This window comes from Salvia hispanica, chromosome 1 (genome assembly GCF_029641045.1).
Source record: "Salvia hispanica isolate PSC_SH4W2 chromosome 1, Shi_PSC_v1, whole genome shotgun sequence".
NCBI classification, from domain to species: domain Eukaryota; kingdom Viridiplantae; phylum Streptophyta; class Magnoliopsida; order Lamiales; family Lamiaceae; genus Salvia; species Salvia hispanica.
Genome location: NC_142692.1, coordinates 54,083,860 through 54,110,449, shown reverse-complemented (window position 1 = coordinate 54,110,449; position 26,590 = coordinate 54,083,860). Strand labels below are relative to the sequence as shown.

Below are 26,590 nucleotides of genomic sequence, written 5' to 3'. Positions count from 1 at the left end.
GTAAGAGAAAAATAGAAAGAAAAATGATTAAATATTATTAATAAAAAATAAGACTCATTGCATCATAGAGAAAAATGTTTTCTAAATAAAAAATGTATAATTTTATATAAACTAACATAAAAAATTCATATTTAAAAAAAAAGGGATATCTTTATTTTTTTTTAAATTCCAGCATCTATCTTATTTAGAGTTCTAGACTTCTAGTTTATCAGTGCATTTAGTCAAATGCAAACTACTTAGTTTATAAACGTGGAGTACGGGTCTACCAGAATTTAAGAGCGCCATTTTCCAACCACAAAACAAAATTGAGTAATTTTTCCAACAAATTATTGGTAAATATGTCGTGATAATTTATTATAGTTTCTGGATGGTCAAATTTGCCATTGGTCAAAACCATGAGCGTTCATTTTATCATATGGCATAAAATAATAGTACTATATTTGTTTAATAGAATACGGGATAGACTCTGGAATTCAATTTAGTAGGAGAAAAAAAAATACATGAAGAAATTTTAGAAGTTTGAGGTGGGGCATTTATAAAGAAAATTATTTTTTTTAAAAAAATTAATAACAAATTAATATAAGTGAAATATATTGAGGTGGAGCAACTGTCCTTCATTGCAGCCAAGTGGATCCGCCCCTGATAAAAAGGTGTCACACTTATAAAATGACACTAGATTTTATAAGGTTTTGCTTTATATGTTAAAAAAAAAGAATATATAAATTTTATATTAATATGAAATAAACTTTTTTGTAAAAATAAAAATATAATATCTTTACTGGGACAAAATTAAATGAAAAATGAGAAATGAGTAACCTCCAATGCTTTATCTTACTGATAGATTTTATTTATTCATGGCTGATATATTATAAAAATACTTTTATATACTTTTAACGCTTTTTGTTGAATAACACAAATACGATAAACAAAAATGAGTATTACAATATTGAAAATAAAAACATACTATTGTTGTCCACAAAAATAATCTTGATAATAAGTGTAAGAGTTTTAATGTGATGTATTAATAGTAAAAATGGAATTAACTCATAAGAGAGAACTAACCATGAATAGTGTTAGTTTATTCACTTCGGTCGATAAAGAACGCTACGACAAGATAAAATATGCACAATTTAGTGAAACAATACTGAATATTTAGATTTTCAGATGAAACTGGAACATTAAAAAAATTAATAAAACCCTATTAATCTATTAAACATTTTACAAGTTGAAACTGATGTTTCTTCCTTGAGACTTTAAACTTCCTCTAATAAACTATGATGCAGACTACACATTAAAATTCCAACAAGAAAAGACAACAAAAAGGGGATTTAAACCCAATGAATTTTGGCAAGCACAATTGGAAGAAATTTTAAATAGTAGTCACATTTTCTATTCCTCCCAATGTAGACGGCAAAAGACTTGGAATAAGTTGTAGAAAATTGCAACTTTTCTATTATCAAAATAGATATAGATTCGACTTGTAATCATGTTTAATTTAATGCACCAACCACTCTTTACCTCTACTCTCCTATCATAACCTTCACCCTTCATTCTCCATCAAGAAAATCAAAATCAAAATCAAAATCAAAATCGAAACGCAGTTGATGGGAAGATCGAGCGATTTCAAGTTTTGGGAAGAGAGGTTATCGGTTGGTCACCGTTGCTGCGAGGATGAGTTGTTTGAATTCCAAATGCGCGGAGAAGATCAAGTTGAAGCGTCCTCTCCTCCACTGTGGAGAAGACCGGAAACCTCCACTTTGCTTCCCGAGAACCACCAGTATAGCTGCCTCTCCCCAACATCCCGTTTAAGGGCAATCGTTGATGGAAAAAGGGAGCTCATGGAGATGCTCAAAGACATTCCTGAATCTTCATATGAACTGACACTCAAAGATATAGTCGAGCATCAAGACAAGGAGGATGTGGTAACAGATGAAGAGAAAGTGAAGCATAAAACCCCCTTGATAACGAAAAGCGCCAACACTAAACAAATATGCAGGAGCGAAAGCATGGAGAGCGAAGTGTTCCTACTAAAGATGTTCTTACCTGTATCTCTCGGTTCAAAGAGGAAGAAGAAGAAGGCCAAGACGAGAAAGCACTCAAGAGAAGGACCTGATAAACAAGCAAATAAACAGTGGTGGAAGATCATATATTTAGCCATAACAGATTATCAGAAGAGTAGAAATATCATCAGAAAGAGTAATATCAGTAATCTTACCAGGTACGCTTTCCCCAATCTTTGCTCTTAGCAGTAGAGTCATCACTTTTTGGCATAGTTTGAATAGGCTATGGAAGCAAATAATATCGATGAAAACGTAAAGAACCTCAATGTTTAAAGAGTTAATACCTTCTCGTACTTATTTCAACTCCAAAATTGTACAGCTCAGTTAATAATAACTCGATACCTTGTCAATGTCTTTCAGCGAGAAGAAATACAAATCAAGAGGACAGAGAGGCTGCCTGTTCTGGAAAAATTCGGAGAGTTGCAAAAGTTGATCATGCAAAAGTTGATTCAAGCACAGCAAGGAGCTTATATATGAAATGCTGCAAATCCAGATGCTCATATCTCAAGTGTCAGCAGGCCTGAAACCTTCCCATTTGAAAGGTGAATTTATTTTGAGTCAAAAACATTGTACCGGCAGTTGCTAAGCAATGAAGCCACAACCACAGTAGCTAGAGACGACAAGTTTTATAATTTTGAAAATGGCAATCAAGCAGGCTACTAATGTATTTTTTCATACAAATCAATTCCAGATGGTCCAGATCGTTCTAATTTCATTTCTAGTAATAACAAATGATTAAAAATGACAAGAAAAATTGTCACAATAAGATGTACTAGCAGTTAAAATTCACATCAGAAGATGCTGCCTGTGAGATATTTTCATTTCCTATTTAAAAATAAAATCCACTAACGCACAGCAAGACTCAGTACTCCAACCACTGAGCGTCGGTTGATATCTAGAACTATCAACGTGTGACACTGTGTAATGAACATGATACAAAGACATGTTGCCATGATCCTTTGAAATTCTATGCATCATCTTCTGTGTCATTTAAAATAGCTCCTCTTACTTTAGACCTGCCAAAGGAGATTCTGGTCATCAAACTAGATTCTACGCAATTAATCAACATTCCAGAAACTGATAGTAACCTGCGGTATGCCGGTACAACACGGTTAGTTCCCTTTCTTGCGTTTGTGTCAGAAGCAGCTTCCTTGTCTACAATTCCAGCACAAATGTTGAGGGGTAAGTGTCAGTTCCAAATATTAGAATATGAGAGCGTAAATTCCTCCAAAGCAGGCAGCTTAAAGCTACATTGCTAAAGTTGGTTATGGAAAAAAACTACTCCCTCCGTCCCGGCTAAGATGATTATCCCTCCGTCCCATAATATATGTCACACTTTCCTTTTTAGTTTGTCCCATAAAAGATGTCACATTTCTATTTTTGGAAAAAGTTCTCCCTCACATAAATATAAAAATTATATTTTCTCTCTCCATTTAACACACAAAAACAAAATCTCCTACGATCTCGTGCCGTCCAACAAGTGTGACATCTTTTGTACGACGGAGGGAGTACATTTTTTGGCTGGGCTGGGATTTTAGGAGTTATTGGTTAAAGTGTTTAATTGGAGAGAGAAAAGAAGGGTGTAAGTATTGAAATAGAGAGAGAGAGAGAGAGAGTTTCCAAAATCAGAAATGTGTCATCTTATTTGGAAGACTAAAAGGAAAACACATCATCTTAGCTGAGACAAAGCAAGCATATACGTATAATTCAACAGTTGAATCTTGTATGAATACAACATCACCCATTATGTACCACAAAAATTATCTTAACTGATGATGCTTCATTGATAGCTGGCTTGTAGTTTTTACATTAAGATTTAAAATAATTAGAGGAATGGAGATGAGCTTAATCATATTTATTAAACTGTAATAGTTACTAATTTCATTGCTAAGCATATTCTAAAAAACTTGTCAGAAGGCCTAGCAAATCCTGCAGATAACATTAATTGTTCGAGGCTCCAAGGAGTAAAAGATGTCCTTGAGTAACAGATCAGGTACTTAGTAACAAGCAAATGCAAAGAGCTACATGATAAACAGAGAGTTTTTCGAAAAAACATGAACAGAAAAATGAAAGGATTATGAACTTTCTTTATTGAAGAATTGATACCTGGTGACTCTGCTGAAACTATAGCAGACGAAGAACCTAGGTCTTTTCTGTCATTTATTTTCTGTGACTTGTGCTTTCCTGAGTAAAATGTCATGTTTAATTGCTTCTGGAGATCGGCATTCTTCTCCTGAGACAGGTTGAGTAAATATCATTAGGAAAACAATACCCAAAGTATCAACTTGACAAAAAGTATGGCAACCATCAATGTGACAAGAAAATAGGAAGTGGGTTCAATTTTTTTCAAAATATAGATATGGGTGAGACACATGAATAAACATTGTATATGGGTACAAAATATTAAGGAGTAAAGAGGAAATGCTTATCTAATTTAAGAAATACATTGGCGGCATCATATAAACTTATCAAACTCTTAGCCAGAAAGAGGTTAACATATTTATAAGCTGTGTTCAATGACCTTATCCCAGCACAAAAAGTGGAAGAAGTTGTCCAAAAGCTGTGTCCAGTGACATTTTTCTAGCACCAAAAAGTAGGATCCCTCACTTCAAAACAATTCTATTGTCACCAAGTTAGCTTCCCAATGGAGCTAGTTGCATAACCACAACAGAGATCTAAATTGTTATAATCAACATATTGGAGGATTAGAGGCACAAGTGAAATACCACTATAACAATTATTACTGAAATTACAAAAGGCGAAGATTAACAGCAGTCTATAGCTAGAATCCTAAACTAGAGGAGAGACATAGCAAAAGAAACTCTAAGCCAGCTTTTGATACATGAAACTACAAGAGTCGGAAAGAAACCAGAGAATTTCTCAGTCTCAAGTTTGCAATGCATAATAAGTCTAACATATCTACTTGGTTGACACAAGAAATTGAAGAAAGGTAAAATACTACAACATCCTGATCATATAAGCATTCACAAAAAAGGATAAAGATTGATAAAACTTGTTCCTTATATATATTACAGGAACCACTCTTTGGTCAGCAATAACAAGTACCTGTTCAGTAGCTAGAGCTTTTTGCAAGTGATATTTGCTCCCTTTCTCTAAAGCACAGACACAGAGACAGAAATCTTTAGCATTAGTAACAATAATAATACTAATAATAACAACAACAACAACAACAACAACAACAATAAGAATAATAACAACAAGTTCCATACAAAAATAAAAGTACGCATAAACTCATGACATAGATGATAACTTATGAAGTCAATATCAGTCACACAGACAGAACTATATTGGATGCATAAGTGAATGATCAAAGCATTTGCATTTATTATTTATTATTGAAATGGAAACACCTGATTAGAAGTACTCGTTTAATGAATTGGGTGAGCAGCTATTTCTTATATAGTCATTTATAACAATCTACTCCCACAGTAAAACAACAAATACAACTCTCACTCCTACTTAATGTGAGTTCGTTAAATTATCCATGTGTAGACAAACTGTGGGACAAAAATTTTGGAGAAAAGGATGGTACCTAGTTTCAGCATTCGCAACTGTAAGGGAAAAGAAATACAACAAATACATTCATTTACCTTTGATGTAAAGCAATTATGACAACTTAGAAGTAAACATTGAAAATGATCTAGCAGAAAAACTATCAACAAATACTTAAAACAAGTTGGTAAAAAAATAAGCATATGATATTTGGTAGTAAATATTTAGGCCAAAAGTCATGATCTATGCAGCAATTTACCCTACTTTATTCTTTTAAAAACTGTAGACATTTGCCAACATGGAGTCTTGAGCATTTTAAATCCAAGGAAAAGAGCAACAGCAAAAAATTATTGACAAAAACATTGGTAGATCCTAGTAAACAATCCTCCGGAGAAATCCAGAAAGTTTCATTTTTGATATGTAGAAGAGAAAAAGAACTCTCTAAACAGGGAGCTAATCCTCAACTAAAGCAAAATCTAACCATCTTTATGAGTGGAATCAACCAGCAGATAGAGATGAGGAATACTTAATACTTCTATGTAATTTAATCAACTAAAGACCTTCTGCAAGTGAACACTCAGTGTCCTTGAAACCATTGTATAGTTCAAGTGAAAGAATCGCCATTTCCTCACTAGCAGCACTGTTGATGAGCTTATGAAGGGCTAACAAGATCCGTGGCATTCCTTTTGCTTTTTGGGAAATTAATTTTGCCTGAGAAGCACCTAAAGTCACAAAGGTCATTAGTTCTAGCTTGATGCATATGTGTTGGAAGATATATAAAATCATAAACTGGGTACAGAAAATAACATCAGAAAGAATCATCCTTCCACACTGATAAAGTTTACATATAGATCTCATTTACTCAAGAAAATTACTGACATGAGAGAGACATAGATAGGCAACAAGCTAACGAACAAATTTTAGAAAGTTGGTCACTGCTGTACACTGAGAAGAAAATAATTTTATGAAAAATAATAAGAAAAAGAAGTACTACTAAAAATTATTGATCAAAAGAGTAATTCTGTTTAGTTTACATCCAAGCTTCACAAACATGAGTGTTTATGACAGCTCACCAATGTACAAGAAATAAAGATAGAAAAGAACGTCACACTGCAGAATTAATGATCAAAAGTCCCTATCATCAAAATATAAATAAATATTCTAAAAAACAGCATATTGCTTCATTTCTTTCACCTTTTGGTGTGTGTAGTGGGTCTCAGTTCATGTTTACAGCAAACTGAGACCCTTCACTATGATGATTGTAAATACAAGACTAAGAGTGTTGGATTACCTCCCAATTCTGATGCACCATCCAAGACGAGCTTCACATCTCCTGATTTTAGGGAAGTCGTGATGTAGTCGATAAACTCAGGCCATGAGCCACCAATCCCTATATCATCTCTCTACATATGTAAAAAATGATTGGTTAAGTCAGTTGTGAAAAAAAATATAAAAGCAGTAATTTTAACATACATTCAGTTATATCAGCTCAGAAGTTGTTTCTGTGGCGTCTGCCAGTAGACCAAGAAATGATAATCTGCATCTAAAACTTACTAAACAAAATAAATTAAACACACTAACATGCAATTGCTAGTACATTGACTCATCTCATATGCTTCCCAAAATAGTCAGCAGCATATGTCCTGCATGATCTACCTGTCTCTCTTGTAATTGAATCCACAGTAGCAAGCCAACAGCTAATATGATATAACATACAATGAGGTAAGAGAAGGCATGACACAGACCATGGCACATGCCACATTACTACATTAGGTCCTTTGAGCAAGCCACATGGCTCGGAAATTGAAAGTAAGATCATAAATATAGCTCCAACTGCAGCATTTCTTAATTTATATTCCTCAAAGGCAACGATCATCAACAATACTTGGTGAATGTTACTGCTTATAACCGTCTATCAAAGGCAAAATAATCAAAAGCAGAATTGCATACCCAAATATATCAGTTAACTCTCCAATATAGTAATGTGCCAAGAAAAAAGTCATCCAAATGAAGGTAACAGAGCCATTTGCCAATACTCTTATTTTTTCCCCCAAATTTCAAGGCTGAAGCAAACCTAAATTGCGAAGTTGCGTGTTGCAAATTTGGCATAGCTCATTATAAAAAAGACTCAATGCCACGCTAGAATTTCCAAAAAAACAAAAAATAAAAAAGATCACTCTTTTATTTTCATTTTCATGACGATTAAAGCATCATCAGTTGAGTAATTGTTCTCGGTAAGTGATCAATAACTGAAACAACCCCGTGAAAACAAAAGAGGAAACAGTTTGAATTAATAATATGTGAGGATGAAAAGATTAAATTACCAAGTCTTCAAGCTGTTGGCGAGACCTAATGACCTGAAATGTATTGCTCTGAAAATCGGTGGCGACAACTCTGAGAGCCGAATCGTCACATCCATTAAGGTGCACGCAATACAGAAACGGCGCCGGCGAGGAGATTTGCTGCGACGGAGATGACCACTCCGCCACTACTCTCCCAAATATCGGATGCATTTCTTTTTACTTTAGCTTCGCTTACTTAGAAAATTGCTAAGTTTGCTTAATTGATGAATGAAAAAGGTCCAATTGATTTCGTAATAACTATTGAAAAACTATTTATTACAAATATATTAAAATTATTATTAATATCAAATTATCATTAACTATCATAAGTACATTAGTACAATTTATGAATATAGGATTGTAATCAAAATAGAACTAATTTTTACTGCAAAATTGTCATTATAGAAATTTTAAAAGTATGCATGTCAATTTAAAGATTGTTTTAGATTATATTCTCTAAAATGAATTAAAAACTAACTAGAAATGCCCTTGTAAATGATGTAGAAATGAATTTCGTATTTTTAAAATTAGAATTTCTTATATGAATTAAAAACGAACTAAAAATAAACTGATAGTTCTACATCTCAGCATTAGGAATTAGTTCTTCATATTTCACAACTTATCAAATATATTTTGAAATGTTGAATTATCAAAAATGCACCGGTTATTTTAATTGACTCCTAAGAGCAATGGCAAAGGTGTGTGCGAGCACGGTACTTCGTCCTTAAAGCCAAAGCATTGTGTTGCAATAGGTAGTGCACACATCGCATCCGCGCTTTGGCTTGCAAAAGCACGCACGCATATGGGTGAGTCAATCGTCACATAGCTTTTGTTAATTTTCGTATTTATTAAGAAAAATATTCTAATAGCCATGTTAGTTGGATTTTTAAAATTTTATTATTTATTTCATTTTTTTACCTATAAACAACCAATTTCACACACATTTATTTATACTTCCCCATTTCTTTCTTCATTTATATTCGAAGTATAGGGAGTCAATTCACATAAGTTCGACTTCAATCCACACAAATCATCATTCGGTCAATTTTTCCACTCATCCAAATTCATTGCTCTCAAAACTCTTTACCGTGATCAAATTATGATCATGTTAGAATTGTGCTTGGTCAAAGAATTTTGATCAAGAACAAATGTAACAAGACATTCATGAATAGAGAGTTCTTGTGGCATGACCTAAAACTCTTAGTTGAGGTGCTAATAAGGTTTTAGAAGTAACGTCTTATATTGTTTCTAAATGACCATTAGTGGTAGTTGATTCAGCTAATGCGATAGATTAAGAAATGATTTATAAGTTAGGAAAGCTGATACGCCTCTACATCAAGAGGTCGTTCCCAACGTGTCAGAGCAGGGAGAAGAGGAGCCGGAGGAAGAGGTTTGCGAGGCGCCTGTTGTGACCGAGCCGATGCAGGCCGCTCCGGCGCCCGAACAGGTGTCCATCGCCAAGTCCAAACCGAAGAGGAATGCGCGCCAGTCAGATAGGCTCGGTGACTACGTTCCGAAGTAGAACGCAACCATTATTAGATTTTATTATTTCTTTTTGTTTTCCTTTTTTGGATATTATTATTCTTCTTTTTATTTTATTTTACTTAAGTTGAGTCGAGCGTAATTATAAGCTCCGTTTCGGATTTTCTTTGTTGATTCTTTCCCGAGATGAATAGGATTAGGTCGAATCAACCCTAGGGTCCTTAGATTTATAAATAGGGCAATTGACGTAAGTTGATTATTCATTCAATAATATATTCAAAGTCTTTTGCCAAATCTTGCACGACAAGTTCTTCACAAAACCCAGATCAGCCGCTGCCCGACGGAGGAGTTCTCCGCATACAGTCGCAATCTTCAAACCGACGACCCTACGCAAGGCACCGGAAGTTACAATCTTCAAACCGAATTTCTATTGGAAGAATATGCGGAAGGAAGTGAAACAAATCGTGGAGTCTTGTGTCATTTGTCAGACAACGAAGTACTCCACCCAGAAGCCTGCAGGGCTGTTACAGCCGTTGCCGGTTCCGTCACAGGTATGGGAAGAGGTTTCTATGGATTTCATCACCGGGTTGCCACAGTCCCGATATACTGCAATTATGGTGGTAGTTGATCGTTTGTCGAAGTATGCACATTTCGCTCCTTTGCTGGCGCGTTTTGATGCACTGAGAGTGGCACACTTGTTCGTTAATGTGGTTGTCCGCCACCATGGGTTTCCAAAGAAGCTGGTATCGGACCATGACCCGGTGTTCCTCAATAAAGTATGGGATGACATTTTGAGTTTGAGTGGTACCAAACTAAACTTCTCAACAGCGTATCACCCACAGTCAGACGGGCAAACGGAGGTCCGGAATAGAGGACTCGAACAGTATTTGCGCGCGTTTACAGCAGATAGACCGTCTAAGTGAGCGAACTTCCTCCCCTGGGCGGAGTTAGCTTTAAACTGTTTTTATCATGAAGGCCTAAAGATGTCTCCGTACAAGGCTTTGTATGGGCGCGAGCCACCGCCGTTAATTTTCGCCCCGCCGTCCGACACTACCCCGCCTGAGGCGGCCAATTTGATTCGGCAACGCGGAGAGTTGCTAGTAGAGCTAAGACACAACTTGGAGAAAGCGCAACAGAGGATGTGTGAGAGCGCGAACAAGCATCGTCGTCACGTTGAATTCAAGGTAGGGGATAAGGTGCTGCTAAAATTACAGCCTTATAGGCAACATTCGGTCACACGCCTGCTTTCCGCTAAGCTTGCACGACGATTTTATGGCCCTTTTGAGGTGATGGCCAGAATCGGGCCTGTTGCTTATAGGCTACGTCTCCCGGAGGGCAGCCGAATACATAATGTGTTCCACGTCAGCCTCCTGCGGCCGTTTGTTACCAGAGAGGATGAGAACCCGACTGTGAGTTTTCCGGCAGAATTCTTGGGAGACCGGCCTCTGGTATATCCAGTTCGGGTTCTGGATAGTCGCGTCTTGTGGCACGACGGGGAGGCAAAGGAGCATGTTTTGGTGCGTTGGTCGGATGGGAAGGATTCGCCAACTTGGGAGCCCCTAGATATGGTTCGTCAGAGGTTTCCTAATGTGCTCCTTGAGGACAAGGAGGTGGCTATCGAGGGGGGAGTTGATACGCCTCGAGGTCGTTCCCAACGTGTCAGAGCAGGGAGAAGAGGAGCCGGAGGAAGAGGTTTGCGAGGCGCCAGTTGCGACCGAGCCAGTGCAGGCCGCTCCGGCACCCGAACAGGTGTCCATCGCCAAGTCCAAACCGAAGAGGAATGCGCGCCAACCAGATAGGCTCGGTGACTACGTTCCGAAGTAGAACGCAACCATTATTAGATTTTATTATTTCTTTTTGTTTTCCTTTTTTGGATATTATTATTCTTCTTTTTATTTTATTTTACTTAAGTTGAGTCGAGCGTAATTATAAGCTCCGTTTCGAGTTTTCTTTGTTGATTCTTTCCCGAGATGAATAGGATTAGGTCGAATCAACCATAGGGTCCTTAGATTTATAAATAGGGCAATTGACGTAAGCTGATTATTCATTCAATAATATATTCAAAGTCTTTTGCCAAATCTTGCACGACAAGTTCTTCACAAAACCCAGATCAGCCGCTGCCCGGCGGAGGAGTTCTCCGCGCACAGTCGCAATCTTCAAACCGACAACCCTACGCAGGGCGCCGGAAGTTACAATCGGTCGCTGCGCTACACCGCCGACCGCCGTTAGGGATTATATCCTTAACAAAAGCTACGCATGCAAAATCATTGCTCTCGAACCTCTTTACGATAATTAAATTATGGTCATGTTGGAAGTGTGCTTGGTCAAGGAATTTTGATCAATAATAAATTTAACAAGACATTTAATTTTACGCGAATAGAGAGTTCTTGCGGCGTGACCTAAAACCCTTATTGACGAGCTAATAAGGCTTTAGAAGTAGCGCATTATATTATTTTTTTAAGTGATCATTAGTGGTAGTTAATATTTTTTATAGTGGAACTATTGATAAAAAAGTTTTGGCTTACATGGGAAGTTATTATTTTAGGATTCCTGTCACAATTTCATTTTTATCAAATTGCAAATATCTTTAATAAATAAGTAATCCCTCGGTTCCATGGAAATATGCTAAAATTTTTTTTTTTCGTTATACAATTAGTCTATATCCATTTATGGAAACCTATTCTTCTTCCTTTCTACTTTATCAGTTATGAGTCTCAATATCCATTATATTATTTCAACTACTTTTTCTCATTCTCTTACTTTCAATTAAAGTACCCCAAGTCGGTGCGACGACACGAAATCTCTTAAGAAATTTCACCAGCAGGCGGCAGAGGACTTCCTCAACGAGAGCAAATGGAAATGCCATTTTAATTTTACACGAATAGAGAGTTGTTGCGGCGTGACCTAAAACCCTTAGTTGAGGTGCTAATAAGGTTTTAGAAGTAACGTCTTATATTGTTTCAAATTGATCATTAGTGGTAGTTGATTCAGCTAAAACGATAGATTAAGAAATGGATTTATAAGTTAGAAAGCTACGCATACTCATTGCTCTCGAACCTCTTTACGGTGATCAAATTAAGATCATGTTGGAATTGTGCTTAGGTTAAAGAATTTTTATCAATAATAAATGTAACGAGACATTTAATTTACGCGAATAGAGAATTGTTTATGCAGCTTGACCTAAAACCCTTAGCTGAGGTGCTAATAAGGTTTTAGAAGTAGCGTATTATATTATTTTTAAATCATCATTAGTAGTAGTTATTTTTTTTATAATGGAGCCATTGATAAAATATTTTGGCTTACATGGAAAGCTATTATTTTAGGATTTTGTCCCAATTTCATTTTTATCAAATTGCAACTATCTTTAACAAATTAGTACTCCCTCAATTCCATGGAAATAGGCTTAATTTTCTTTTTTGTCCATCCATACAAATAGTCTCGAAACTTATTCTTTCTCTTTTCTACTTTCTTATTTATGGGTCCCACTATCCAATATATTATTATAACTATTTTTTTTCTCCATCTCTCACTTTCAATTAAAGTACCCTTAGTCGGTGCGACGGCGCATAATCACATTGATAATTGAGCCATTGATAAAATATTTTGGCTTACATGGAAAGCTATTATTTTAGGATTTTGTCCCAATTTCATTTTTATCAAATTGCAACTATCTTTAACAAATTAGTACTCCCTCAATTCCATGGAAATAGGCTTAATTTTCTTTTTTGTCCATCCATACAAATAGTCTGGAAATCTATTTTTTCTCTTTTCTACTTTCTTATTTATGGGTCTCACTATCCAATATATTATTATAACTATTTTTTTTCTCCATCTCTCACTTTCAATTAAAGTACCCTTAGTCGGTGCGACGGCGCAAAATCACTTCAAAGATTTCATCAGCAGGCGGCAGAGGATTTCCTCGATGAGATCAAACGGAAACGCCATTTCAATTTTACACGAATAGAGAGTTCTTGCGACGTAACCTAAAACACTTAGCTGAGGTGCTAATAAGGTTTTAGTAGTAGCGTTTTATATTATATTTAAATGATCATTGGTGGTAGTAAACAATTTTTACAATGGAGCCATAGATAAAACTATTTTAGGATTTCATTACCATTTCATTTTTATCAAATTGCAACTATCTTTAATAAATTAGTGCTCCCTCAGTTCCATGGAAATAGGCCTAATTTTCTTTTTTGTCTGTCCATACAAATAGTATATATATCCGTTTATGAAACCTATTCTTCTTCTTTTCTACTTTATCATTTATAGGTCATACTATCAACTACTCTCTCTGTCCCCGAATAGGAGTCTCGGTTTTTCATTTCGGTCCGTCCGTGAATAGGAGTCCCAGTTCATAATTACTATAAATGGTAAACAGACCTCACATTCCACTAACTCACTCCACTCACATATCATTTAAAATTTATATATACAAGTGTTACTCATATTCCACTAACTTTCTTCCACCCACTTTTCTTAACATTTCTTAAAATTTGTGCCGGATATGAATGAGACTCCTATTCGCGGACGGAGGGAGTACATTATTTCAACTACTTTTTCTTCTTCTCTCACTTTAAAATAAAGTGCCCCAAGCTAAGTCTGTGCGACGGCACAGAATCCCTTCAGAGATTTCACTGGCAGGCGGCAGAGGATTTCTTCGACAAGATCAAACGGAAACGCCATTTCAATTTGACGCGAATAGAAAATTCTTGCGTTGTGACCTAAAACCCATAGCTGAAGTGCTAATTAATAAGGCTTTAGAAATAGCGTCTTATATTGTTTATAAATGATCATTAGTGGTAGTGCTTATTCAGTTAAGTATAGGACTTTCGAGTGCTACATCGACATTTTTAAAATTTTAATTGTTGTCAACTCTTTAAAAGCAACAACGTGTTGAGAAAAGCTTATTGATCGCTATAAACAAGGTATATGAGCTAAAGTTGCTATTGAGCGGCCCACATCTATAGGGTGACTCTATAAATCTCAAGATTTTGCTCCATCTACAATTGAAGCTGAATGGAGAAGTGAATCAATTCAAACATATACACTCCCAAGAGGTCCTAAATATCTTCCAAACTTATATGAGGAAGCCCTTCAAGTACATCTTACTATATTGAATATTGTTAAGACTGATCAAGCAGTTACATCTTCTTCAACTTGATGTTTCTCCTGCTGTAAAGTCATGGCTAACTCAAGGCCTTTAACTACATCTCCCATATCAGGCCTCTGATGTGGCTGCAAATCTAAGCATCTTCCTGCAATTCCAACAAACGCTTCCAAACAGCCTTCTGAAATCTGCACCATCAAGCTCTTCTCAATCAGCGCATCCAATTTTCCCTCTCGTATGCAATGCCGAGCCCATCCGGCTAGGCTATGTTTCTCCTCCTCAAGTCTCATGTCCACTGCACCTCTTCTCGATACAACTTCGAATAAAACCACTCCAAAAGCATACACATCAGATTTTCTCGTCAGTTTACACGTCGAGAAGTACTCTGGATCTAAATATCCGAATGTGCCTTTAACGTTGGTGCTGATGTGGGTGAATGAATCAGTTTTTGGTCCCATTTTGGAGAGTCCGAAATCCGAGATTTTTGCCACCCATTTCTCGTCAAGTAGGATGTTTGTAGACTTGACGTCGCGGTGAATGATGGAGTGCTTGGTGCCACTGTGGAGGTAGTCCAGTCCCTTGGCAGCCCCAAGGCAGATTTGGAGGCACTGCTTCCACATTAAGGGTGAGTTTTCGGAGTTGTAGATGTGGTTGCGGAGGGTGCCGTGAGCCATGTAATCGTACACCAGGATCATCTCTCCCTTGTCGTCGCAATAGCCGATGAGGGAGACTAGGTTCCGGTGGCGAAGCTTTGAGAGCATGTCGATCTCGGTAAGGAACTCGCTAGCGCCTTGGTTGGAAGTGGAGTTGAGCCTTTTGATTGCGACGGTGGTGGCTGCGTTGTCGATATAGCCTTTGTAAACGTTGCCAAAGCCTCCCCTGCCGATGACAAAGTTGTCGTCAGTTTTGATCTCGTTGAGGGAGAAGTATCTGCATATATCTGAAGTTAGGGAGACGGCTGATCCACTAGTTTCCTCAGTGGACCTCGTGCCCGCGTTCTTCACTTTCCGCTGCCGCCGGATAATCAAGAACATCACCGCTGTAACCACCACAACTATGCTGATAACACTCCTCACCACAGTGTAAATCACAACATGGTTTTTCTGCTTTGTTGTCGGGTTCACCGCTACTGACGCTGGCAGTCGATGGATCTTGAGTTGAGGGTTGGATGCTGCAAAACTTCGTTTATAACCATTGAGTTTGAAAATTTGTAAGCCATTTAGAAACGCGTTAAAACCAGTGTAACCCAAAGATAGCAACAGATCTTGCCTTCCACGATATCCATCATCAGGAACCCATGTTATGTAGTCTCTGAAGATGGGAATATCACGGCCGCCGGCCAAGGAGAAGACGTCGACTTCAATATCTGCTATCTGATTGTTGATCGCTATAGGAAACACCCTTTGGTATGCCTTTTCAATCCCCCACACAAATTCACAGAAGTGGAAGCGGAGCAGATAGAAGAATCGAGAATCAACGGGAAATGCCCACTCTAAACTTAAGCTGATGTTGGTCATTGTTCTAGCAGAGGTGTATACTTCAGTACAGGCAGGAGTGCGGTTGTTGTACTTGATCACAATTCCCTCGTTATGCGGCGTCCACCCATTATCGCAGCAGAATATGTAGTCGTCATCAGGACTCCAGCCCCGAAACATGCCACTATCTTCTTCTATTGCAACCCTACCGCCGCCTACATTCATGCCATTAAACAAGCCATTCTCAAAATTCATTTGCTCGCCTTCTTCCCCGAAGTAGAGTTTATCAGGAATAGACACAATTTTGATTCCATTTACAAATGCAGAAGAGTTTGAATTAGGGGTGAAGAGTTTATCAGGAATAGACACAATTTCGATTCCATTTACAAAAGCAGAAGAGTTTGGATTAGGGGTGAAGATTAATTCAAGTGTTTGGGTTGCTCCAATGTTAACAATGAATTCAATCATAAAAGCAGGTTGTTGTATATGTCTGGAATGAAGGAAAGCACTGAAGTTCTGAAAGAGGGTGAAGGCATTCGCCTTGACAGAAAATAAAGATGGATTAGTGTCGACGTTGGAATAAATGTTGGGGTAAAAGTAAAGGCGAATGAATTTCTGGCCTCCACTGAGGGGGAAAGTGTATGTCAAAGGGGAGTGGAAAACACGAGCAGTCTTGTAAGGGACTGCAAAAACCGAAGATTCCATAGTGGAAGCATCAGAAGCTGAAGAGATGGAGGGGGCGTTTGATGGTACGTATTTTGAACCTTGATCGCTGTCCCAACTCCGGTGGCTGATGTCGGTTGTGATTGTTGATGCACCGCAGCAAAGGAGGATTAGTTCTGTGGCGGTGTACGCCGGTGTAGAGGCGCTGCTGACTTTGACTGTTGAATATATAGAGATGAGCAAGAAGAAGAAAAGTGCGTGGGACATCATCGTTATAGTGAGATAAAGCTGAAGTATCTAACTTCTCTCAATAAAATGTGCAGTGCATTGAAATGAAATTGAAATGAAATAGATAACAATTGACGCCAAAGACTTTCCAAGTCAATTACTTCTTTATATGAACAGTTCTTTCCAATAGGAATGTACGGTCATGTCATCTGAGACTAATAATTACTCCGGCACATGTTCTTCACATTATTATCCAAGAACTTTCTATTTCTAATACTCCTTTGTCTTATAAAATTATTAGGCAATGATACGAAAATTAAGAAAAAATTAGTAAAGCAAGAAAGATAGAGAAGAAAGGTAAGGTAAAGTAACAAAGAGGAGAATAACTTAAAGTAGTGTTAGTGGATAGTGAAACCTATATTATTAAATTGATATAATTTTCTAAAAATGGAATGCACATATTTTTGTGAGATGAACAAAAATGGAAAGTGCATATATTTTTATGGGACAGAGGGAATGAAACTAATATTGATGGATAGACCAAAATGAAAATTCACATTAATCTATATAAATAAATCTCTTATATATAGGTAGGGGTGTCGAAACGGGTAGCGGGTAACGGGTAATCCCGAACCCGACCCGATACCCGGCGGGTATCGGGTACCCATTACCCGACGGAATCGGGACACGGGGCGGGGTCGGGTATAATTATTTTGGGTTTTGCGGGTATCGGGTATCCCGATACCCGACCGGGTAATCCCGATAGTCCCGAAATACCCGATATGTATATTAATATTTTATAATTTTTAATTTTTAATTTTAAGTGACCACAATTTCTTCCAATACCAGTTATCATAAATATTTACAAACCTTTTTAATGGAGGATTTGGCATAAAGAACATATAAGAAGAAGCATCAATAACAGTGTACCACTATACCAGTTAGCCATCAAAATTAAAGTTCAGACATATGTTTGCTAATCTGAATTATTGATTTACCATGAATAGACTTTCTTAGTCATTTCTTCCATCTCTTTCTGCAATACGTGAAAATTGTATTTCAAAATGTTTTGATAGTATATAGATCGATACCTCATAGAAACAAAAGAACTTGAATCATTTTCCTACTAAAAACAATACTCATTCAGTTAGTAATAAGCTTAATATTAAAAAAAATATATGAAAAAAATAAGATTTAAAAAAAAAATGTTGCGGGTCGGGTACCCGCAGCGTCGGGTGCGGGATACCCGACTCGGGTATCGGGTTATACCCGACTCACTGCGGGACGGGTATCGGGACTGCCATTTTGTCCGAAACGGGTAGCGGGTACCCGACTCGTCGGGTGCGGGTATCCGCGGGTACCCGTTTCGACACCCCTATATATAGGGGAACACTACACTCCCTAAAGACTTATCAAGTTATAACATCCTACTCATATGAACTGTTAGAGCATCCACAGTGGGACGGATGTCCCGACGGACTTCCCAAAAACACCTCCTGTCACGTCATAAGGACATCCCACTGCACAATGGCGGACATCCCGACAGACATCCACAATAATAAAAATTCACAAAATCACCAAATTAAATAATTTAAGGAATTAAAATTTCGACACGAATACGGAGAAAATGCAACCACTTTATTTAAAAAAAACATACTCCCTCCGTCCCAAGGTATTAGACCAACTTTTCTTTTTGGGATGTCCCAACATATTAGACTCATTTCCTTTTTTAGCAAAAAGCATCTATCTTATTTTATTCTCCACCTATTTTTTTCTCTCTTCTCTCCCCTACTTTTTCCCTCTCTCATACTTTACTCTCTCCACTTTAACTATTTAAATATCAATTCCTTAAATCATGTGCCCAAAAGAAGTGAGTCTAATACTCCGGAACGGAGGGAGTATGTAACGCCCCACTTTTTCAAACCCTAATTTTTGGGTTATAAAATTTTTGCATTAAATGCCTTAAATGCTATGATGTGTGAATTTTTGATGAGTAATTAATTCTATGGTGTCTTTGTGACCTAATTGCGTATGAGAATGGAGATTAAGTTGAATAGTCAACTTGTTGAAATGTTGACGTGGCTATTGAATAGTCAAAAATGGGAAAAATATGACGTGGCCGTTGAAAGGTCAATGCGTTGAGGAAAAGAAGAGGAAATAAGGAGATGATTGATTGGGTGTGAATATTTGATGCGGAGAAATATAATTTGGGTGAATTATTTTCCTAAGGGATGAGTGAGAATTTAATAGGAGCATTATTAAATCATGTGGAATTATTCGATCCCTCCTATTTTTATTTGGAGAAGAAATCCTATTTTTCTTGGATTTAATTATTTGTTTGGCATAATTATCCAAATTAAATCCAAAGTCCAAATACTCTATAATTCCTACATGGAATTTTCGAACTCCACCTTTGATTATTCCCATGAGATTTTCGAAAATCTCATATTTTGGAGAAGAGGGAATTATTTATTTATTTGATCACTTATTTATTCTCTTCCATGAATAAATATAAATATACTAAAATATCCTAGCATATCTTGCCAAATCTAAGAAGATATTGCATATCCTAATTAAATTAGGATTTGTTTTTGAATTCCTTTTGAAGATTGGAAAATCACGCCACTTTTCCTACTAAAATGGGGAGTATTTAATTATTTTTCTTGCTCCGTGATATATTATTCTACTCCGTGAAATATTTGAATTAATTATAGGCTATTAAAATAGCCTACAAAATTCGAAAAATCCTCTTACTTCTCAACTAATTAACGCCACTTCCCCAATATCTCTCCCAAATCTTTTATTTATTTAATTATTGGGATATTATTATTTGCACTCTATAAATACATGTGAGATCCTAAACACTAGAGATCAAAAACCGGCGCCTCCCACTCCTCATAATTTTCGAAAACCTCTCCCCCACTCTCTCCAAGTTTTCTTCAAGTTTTCTTCAATATTTCTTCATCAATTGAGAAGAATTCAAGTGAAATTCAAGAGATTATTGAAGAATCAAGACTAATTCCTTGTTTCTACCGTTCGTTCTTTTGGAAAAGGTACTTTAAATATTGATCTTCTCTTCTCCTACCGTCAATCGGTGTTCTTGAATCCACATGCATCTAGAACGAGTGAAAGGGGTTTTAATTGGTGATTTTTGCGATGCATGGATGTGTGTGTGTGTGTGGCCGAGAGTGTGTGTGTGTGCACGCCTCGATCGGCGTGCACAATTGTTGTGTTCGTGTGCATGTGTTGTGTGTGTGGAACACTCATGCGTGATACGAATTATTGGTGATTTTGGAATGTTTATTTAAATAAAAATGGTATGTTAATCATACTTTGATTTTGATAGTAATGATTTTGAAAATAATCGAGGGGAAAAAGGGAAAACGTGAGATCATGCATAATATTGATCCATGATTGAAACTGATTTGTGATACGCCTAATTTAAAGGTGATACTTCGCGATCTCAGCGTGATAAACGAGGAGAAGAGAATACTATCAAGCTAAACCGACGAGGTGGGCTTTCTTTTAAAATAAGGACATTGTCCTAAAATGATATTGACGAGAATGAAAGATGTGTTATCATGCCTTGATTTGTTTTGTCGTGCCTATCCCTCGTGCCTATGCCACTATTGTTATAATCGAATTCGGATCCTTGTAGAGCCGCAAACTCTACTTGGGTTAGTGTACACCAATGTTAGACCGAGAGTCAGCGTACGGGTTGGCCGGTCTAGTGACCTGGATTGCGGCCGCATTCCTTGTCATGTAGAATGAGGATATGGTAAACGTCTATGAGAAAAATGGTTGCGCGACCGTGATATTTGAGAAAGAAGATATTTTGGTGCCTCGGGTCTTTCTAAAGTTAAAACCCCGACGGACACTTGAAAATGGCATGATAATGACTATATTTGTGATAAAACTGTTTTCGGCAATGAGCCCATTGAGTATGATTATCGTACTCAGCCCTGCATGTGTTTTCCTTATGTGCAGGTTGAGTGGTGACGAGCGGGCGGCGGTGTTGAGTAGGAACTAATAAAGATGAACTGATGGTACTTAAAGTGTTGTTGTGCCTTCATACATAGCCTCACTTCTTTCTTGGTCGCTTCCGCTATTTTTATGAAAACCTATGATCTTTTGTTGGGATAAATACTTTTATTTTCGTGGGTATGTTTTGGAATATGAACAGTTAGAAATATTTTTTTTTGAAGAACTTGGTTAAGCTTTTATTTCAATAAATCTTTTGATGGATTCCTTTGCTAAGGCATTATTCTTCCTCTACTTAGTTGTTCCTTAAATGCTTTGGTCAAATCCCTTTTAAATGAAACCCTAGCCTATGATCTTTGATGCATTTAAGTCTACCTAGTTAGCGAACGCCGCATTTATTATACCCTAAATGGGCGGGTCGTTACAGAGTACATAATTATTTTTAAAAAAATACATAGTTAAAAAAAAATAACCTCAAGCTTCGACAAATGCGGCCCCCATATCACTCCTCGTCGTCCCCGTCCCCAGTCTCGTCGCCAGTCCCATCGTCCCCGTCACCGGTCCCGATGCCACTCTCGGGCAGTGGTGCCATCCCTAAATCGCGCCTCATAGTGTCGATGGCATCCTTCAACATCATCTTGTATAAGGGATCAGTCGTTGTATGCCATTTGTCCATGGTGTCGAGCATGCTCTGCGTTAGCAGCATGCGGGCGAGATGGTTGAGCTCAGGAGTGACCAGGGAAGGAGCTTCCGATTAGACCTCGTGGGACCCGCTGGCGCTTCCCCTAGCCATCCGCATCGCGGTCTTTTTCCCAACCAGGCGACGGCGGCGGGAAGACGATTGAGGGGTCGGAAACTCTGAGTTCGTGGGAACCGGCACTGCTGTTGTACTCGCCGGAGGCGTTGATCTTCGTCCGCTTCGGCCAGCCATCTTCAACACCCACACTAAACTTGGCAGAAGTCTGCACCACAAGATAGACCTCCCAATAATTGAATTCCCTGAAACCCAATTAACTATCGGGGTACTGCTGGTGAGACAGAAGCTTCACATCATCGGCGGATATGTCGCTGGTTGCCGTGCGGAGGTTGTTTTGGTAGATGCCCGCAACTCAGCCCCTCAGCCTCTCCCACTGTTTTCGTCATTGCTCTCCATCGTGGCGCTTCCCACTTGGCGGTTTGAATTCAATGTAGTTTTGGCTAATGCGCCACCACATTCTGTCGATATGTTGGTTAGCCCCGATGTAGGGATCCTCGACTACACTGATCCAGGCCTTCGCCAGCGCGACGCACTCCCCTATGCTCCAGATGGTCCTCTTTCTCCCGCCGGCTTCCTCCCATCCCTCGGCCCCCGCCTCACCCTCGTTTCCCGCACGCGAAGATGAGGTAGTTCCCTTACCCTTGCCCTTCCCTTTCCCCTGCTTCCGCATCCTCCCTGCCGCCTGATTAACACGGGATTTGCATGTATTTAAGGCCTAGATTTGGCTCGTTTTAAATGTCAATCTTGAAAATTATGTTCTAAAATTGCATATATTATATATTTTGGTATTTTAACGTGTTTGTTGATAAATGATAGAAAAAGACAGAAAAAAATGTGCAAAAGTGTCAAAGTTCAACAGCCTCTGTTCGAGCCCATCTGCCAATGAGTTTGAAGTACAATAAGTGCTTAATACATACCATTCTCTTTGTCTTCGAAAGAGCTTCACGTGGGTATCTTAAACATCTAAATCGGAGTTATGTGGAGAAATTTATGGCCACTTTACGAACATTGCGCAGTGCAGTCAAAATTAGGCGGAAATTAAGGAAGGAAAGAAATCGTTGCCAAATCTCTCCTATTAATTGAGGATTTCGAATTTACCATCTATTCCATTACTTGGAGGCTACTTTTTACCAATTATAAATTCTTTTCTAACCTATATATATCCCATAACCTAATTCATAATATTCATCTCAGAGCCTCCAGTCATTTCCATCTCTATACTTCTTCCATCTCATATTCCACATATTATTCTTCCATCTTCCATTGAAGCGGAGCTCTACAGATTTAGGCAAGAGAAGACTGAAGACTACATCATTCAACCTTGGGTTTTGTTTTGTTTTTCTTCATGTCTAGTACTTTTTGTTGTTTTACTTGTCTATGAGTATTAAACATCTTTTGTAGAATTTTTGGTAACATGCTATGATTATAAGTTATTTATTCAATTGTTTTTCATTGTTAGCTCTTGTAGTTATTTCGCTTTCTCTTGTGCTTATACATTTGTTTGATTGGCCATCTTATGAATGCATGTGATTTACTACAAGAACTGAGAAGTGAGTAGTCTAATTTGAAAGAGGAGAAATTGATGTCTTTGCCAATAAAATTGAGAGATTTGAGCCTTTGAATGAAGCAAATTTATCTTAGGAGCTTTTAGGAGTTGTTGCCTTAGTTTTAGGAAGGACACTTCGGTTCTAGGTAGCAATCTACAAATTGTATGCTCGGGAGAAGATATAGTTTTACATCTGTGATAGCTTAGTAACTCTAGAGACCGTAATTCAATGAAGTCTTTTGGATATTAGCTTTTGATTGTGGTTCCTAAAACTCTACATTTCTTAGCCTGCTTTGTATTATTTGTTATTTATATTTTTATGTTTTTTAGTTATTTATTTCTTTCTTTCTGCCTAGTTTAATTAATCAAACCAAAAATCCGTGTCTCTAAATAGTATATAACACTTAGTACATAATAGACAGTTGCAATCGTATTCCATGTGTTCGATATCCCGGTACTGACCTTTAGCTATACTAGATCTACCTTGTATATTTGCAAGTATTTTTAGTGTTAATAAATAATGCATCACCGCCAGTGGCATCTCAGTGGGAGACTCCCTGATCGGAGATAGCCCCAACTCCTCAAAAGAGAAAGTCTTAATGCTGGTGAACTGAGTCTCCAGAGGAGTGCTCTGGGGGGAATCTGATACGCTCGGATTTTGCACTGTTTTAAGGCCTTTATTTGGTCTGTTTTTAATGTCAAAATCACAATTCATGTCCATATTTTGCATATTTTCTATATTTTGGTGTTTTGACGTATTTTATGAGATTTTGTACGGTTTTAAGGCTACGGTTTGAGTGTCAAAGTTGCATTACATGTCCATTATTTGCATATTTTATCCATTTTGGTATTTTGACGTGTATTGTGAGAAATGTACAAAATAGCGCTGAAAAAGGGCATAAAAAGGTGAAAATTCAGAAGCATGAGCTGAAGGACAACCCAGCGACCTGTTGCACCCAATGCAGCAGTCGCTGCAACGATTCTAGATCGTTCTGGAGCCGTCCAACGGCCCGCTGGGACCTTGCCAGCGGCCCACTGGGAAAATGCGGCGCACAACAGCTGTGTTCAAACTCAATTTTTCGGCGATCCTAAAGTCCGATCAGGGCGTTCTACATGTCATGCTCTTCGTCTTCGAAGTGCTTCGCGTTGGTACCAAGATCACCTCAATCGGAGTTCTGTGGAGAGAGTAATGGTCATTCTACCAAAATTGCGCAAAGCTGTCAAATGCAGTCTAAGCGAAAATTTAAAGAAGGAAATAAGATATTACCTTGTGAAGCCAAATCTTTTCCTTCTACTATGGGGAACGAAAATTCCACCTTTCCTATTGCTTGGAGGAGACTTTTTACCAAATTTAAATCTTTCTCAAGTTTATATACTATACCCCATAACATAATTCATGGAATTAACCCTTCCATAGCCCCCAAAAAGGGGAGCTTTCATAGCTCCTCCTCCAACCCTAATCTTTCATCCTTCATCTTTTTTCCAATTAATTCCATAACATAAATTTGAGATTTCTTCATTGTGCAAGGGATTGAAGAAGGAATCAAGGGAAGATCAAGGCTACAAGGATTCAACCTTTGGGTTTTATTTGCTTTAGTTCTTATTATCTTTATGACTTCCCTACAAACTATATTTTTAGCTTATTCTTTCATGTGTAACTAAATTCATAGGATTTTAGAGATGTGTTAGAAACTTTTATTGGTTTATACAATTCCGTTTTCTATTAATATCCGTTTTGTTTTTACTTCGTTTCTTCCTTAAGTTGTTCCGTAATACTTCATGTTTGAGTGACACATTCGAATGAAGTAATAAACTAACGAAATGAAGTAATAAACTAAGGACGTCCACAATGGGGCGGAGGATGCGACGCCCTAAGCCCCGCCATATGCGCTGCCACATCAGCATTTTATCCTCCACCCCTTCCACCTGCAATGGGGTGGACTATAGCCCGCCATAAGCCACGCCCTAAGCATTTTATCTATTATTTGAATATTTAAATACTTCAAAATTTGAAAAAAAAAACTTCATTTCATTAAAATTAAAACATTATAATGCGAAATAAAAAAACTACAGATTCTCAACGGCAGTTGCGGTTCCAAACTTCTTCAATCATGTAAGTCATGAGCTGAGTATGATCTTGTTGGTTGCGCATTGAGGTCTTTCGTTGTAGAACCTCACCAAAGCCCAACGGTAATCCTCGAGTGACAGGCGGGGTCGTCGTGCTGGAGCTAGATCCGGCTTCATCATCCACCCAATCGGTGACATGTTCGACTACCATGTTATGCATGATGATGCATGCATACATGACGTTGGCGATGACTTCCTTGAACCGGAAACGCGCTGGACCTTTCACGATTGCCCACCGCGATTGGAGCACCCCAAAAGCCTGCTCCATATCCTTTCACGCAGACTCCTGCTTTGCCGCAAACAAGACTCTCCTCTCACCAATTGGGCAGCTGATCGTCTTCAAAAAAACAGGCTGGGTATATGCCATCGGCCAAGTAGTACCTCATAGGATGTCTGCGGCCGTTGGTAGTGAACTCGATGGCCGGGCCGCGACCCCTGCACTGATCAGCGAAGAGAGTGGACGAGTTGAGGACGTTGATGTCGTTGTTCGACCCGGCTATACCGAAGTAGGCATGCCAGATCCAGAGGCGGTGGTTAGCGACGGCTTCCAGGATCATCGTCGGGTAGTTGCCCTTGTAGCCGCTAGTATATTGGCCTCTCCACGCCGTCGGGCAGTTCTTCCACTGCCAGTGCATACAGTCTATGCTCCCTAGCATCCCATGGAAGCCGTGCACTGTCTCGTGCATCCTCATCAGCTCTGGCAATTATCCGCAGTCGGGCGTCGCAAATATATGTCGCCAAAAGCCTGCACAACTATCTTACAAAAATTCTTGAGACATTCGCGGCCAGTTGTCTCCCCGACGTGAAGGTACTCGTCGAACATATCCGCTGTGGTGCCGTAGGCCAACTGCCGGATCGCAACCGTGCACTTCTGCAATGGCGTAAGTCCGGGTCTGCCGATGTCGTCTTCCCGATACCGAAAGTACTCATCACGTCCCTCCAACGTGTGCACAATGCGAAGAAAAAGATCTCGGCTCATTCTAAAATGGCGGCGGAAAACATTCGGGCCCCACTGTGGTTGCTCGGCAAAATCATCTGCGAATAGATGTTCGTGAGCTACGTCGTGCTCGCGCGGGACATACGTCCGACGTCGTATCGGCCGAGGAACCCGCGCCACCGCCTCCGCCTCCCGCTGCATTTGTGCCAAGCACTCCGCCGCGGCTTCATTAACGGCATCGAACAAGGCTCGAGTCAAGGCCCGTCTGCAGTCATCCGATGTACTCAAATCGTAGTCGTCGGGATTCATTTTTGAGAAGATGAGAGAGAATAATTGAAGAGATGTAAAATAGTAGTGTGTGAAATGGTA

At 38.4% G+C, this 26,590-nt stretch overlaps 3 protein-coding genes and 1 pseudogene across 3 annotated transcripts; 2 read left to right on the top strand and 2 right to left on the bottom strand.

The window, feature by feature from the left end:
• The first annotated feature begins 1,366 nt into the window (after window positions 1-1,366).
• LOC125217880 (uncharacterized) lies at window positions 1,367-2,775 on the top strand. The gene is made up of 2 exons (XM_048119451.2): window positions 1,367-2,218; window positions 2,421-2,775. Exons 1-2 carry the CDS (start codon window positions 1,605-1,607, stop codon window positions 2,491-2,493), a joined length of 687 nt encoding a protein of 228 aa, XP_047975408.1. The 5' UTR covers window positions 1,367-1,604; the 3' UTR covers window positions 2,494-2,775.
• On the bottom strand, window positions 2,715-8,144 carry LOC125217881 (U2 small nuclear ribonucleoprotein auxiliary factor-like protein). Its single transcript, XM_089066130.1, has 7 exons — window positions 7,898-8,144; window positions 6,865-6,976; window positions 6,134-6,295; window positions 5,127-5,173; window positions 4,167-4,293; window positions 3,149-3,215; window positions 2,715-3,076 (listed from the first exon to the last, which is right to left on the bottom strand). Exons 1-7 carry the CDS (start codon window positions 8,084-8,086, stop codon window positions 3,028-3,030), a joined length of 753 nt encoding a protein of 250 aa, XP_088922256.1. The 5' UTR covers window positions 8,087-8,144; the 3' UTR covers window positions 2,715-3,027.
• Window positions 8,145-10,380: 2,236 nt separating this feature from the next.
• LOC148934155 (uncharacterized) lies at window positions 10,381-11,221 on the top strand. The gene is made up of 2 exons (XM_089062211.1): window positions 10,381-11,089; window positions 11,121-11,221. Exons 1-2 carry the CDS (start codon window positions 10,381-10,383, stop codon window positions 11,219-11,221), a joined length of 810 nt encoding a protein of 269 aa, XP_088918337.1.
• A 3,196-nt stretch (window positions 11,222-14,417) lies between these two features.
• LOC125223891 (receptor-like protein kinase FERONIA pseudogene) lies at window positions 14,418-16,941 on the bottom strand (annotated as a pseudogene).
• Between the last annotated feature and the right edge of the window lie 9,649 nt (window positions 16,942-26,590).

Excerpts from the sequence above, each read along its gene's own strand:
- LOC125217880 (XM_048119451.2), top strand. The coding sequence starts at position 1,605 with ATGGGAAGATCGAGCGATTTCAAGTTTTGGGAAGAGAGGTTATCGGTT. Across the intron at positions 2,219-2,420 it reads AATATCAGTAATCTTACCAG|CGAGAAGAAATACAAATCAA; the intron begins GTACGCTTTCCC and ends AATGTCTTTCAG.
- LOC125217881 (XM_089066130.1), bottom strand. The coding sequence starts at position 8,086 with ATGCATCCGATATTTGGGAGAGTAGTGGCGGAGTGGTCATCTCCGTCG. Across the intron at positions 4,294-5,126 it reads AAGCTCTAGCTACTGAACAG|GAGAAGAATGCCGATCTCCA; the intron begins GTACTTGTTATT and ends AACCTGTCTCAG. Across the intron at positions 3,077-3,148 it reads GTTGTACCGGCATACCGCAG|GTCTAAAGTAAGAGGAGCTA; the intron begins GTTACTATCAGT and ends CTCCTTTGGCAG.
- LOC148934155 (XM_089062211.1), top strand. The coding sequence starts at position 10,381 with ATGTCTCCGTACAAGGCTTTGTATGGGCGCGAGCCACCGCCGTTAATT. Across the intron at positions 11,090-11,120 it reads AAGAGGAGCCGGAGGAAGAG|TGCAGGCCGCTCCGGCACCC; the intron begins GTTTGCGAGGCG and ends CGACCGAGCCAG.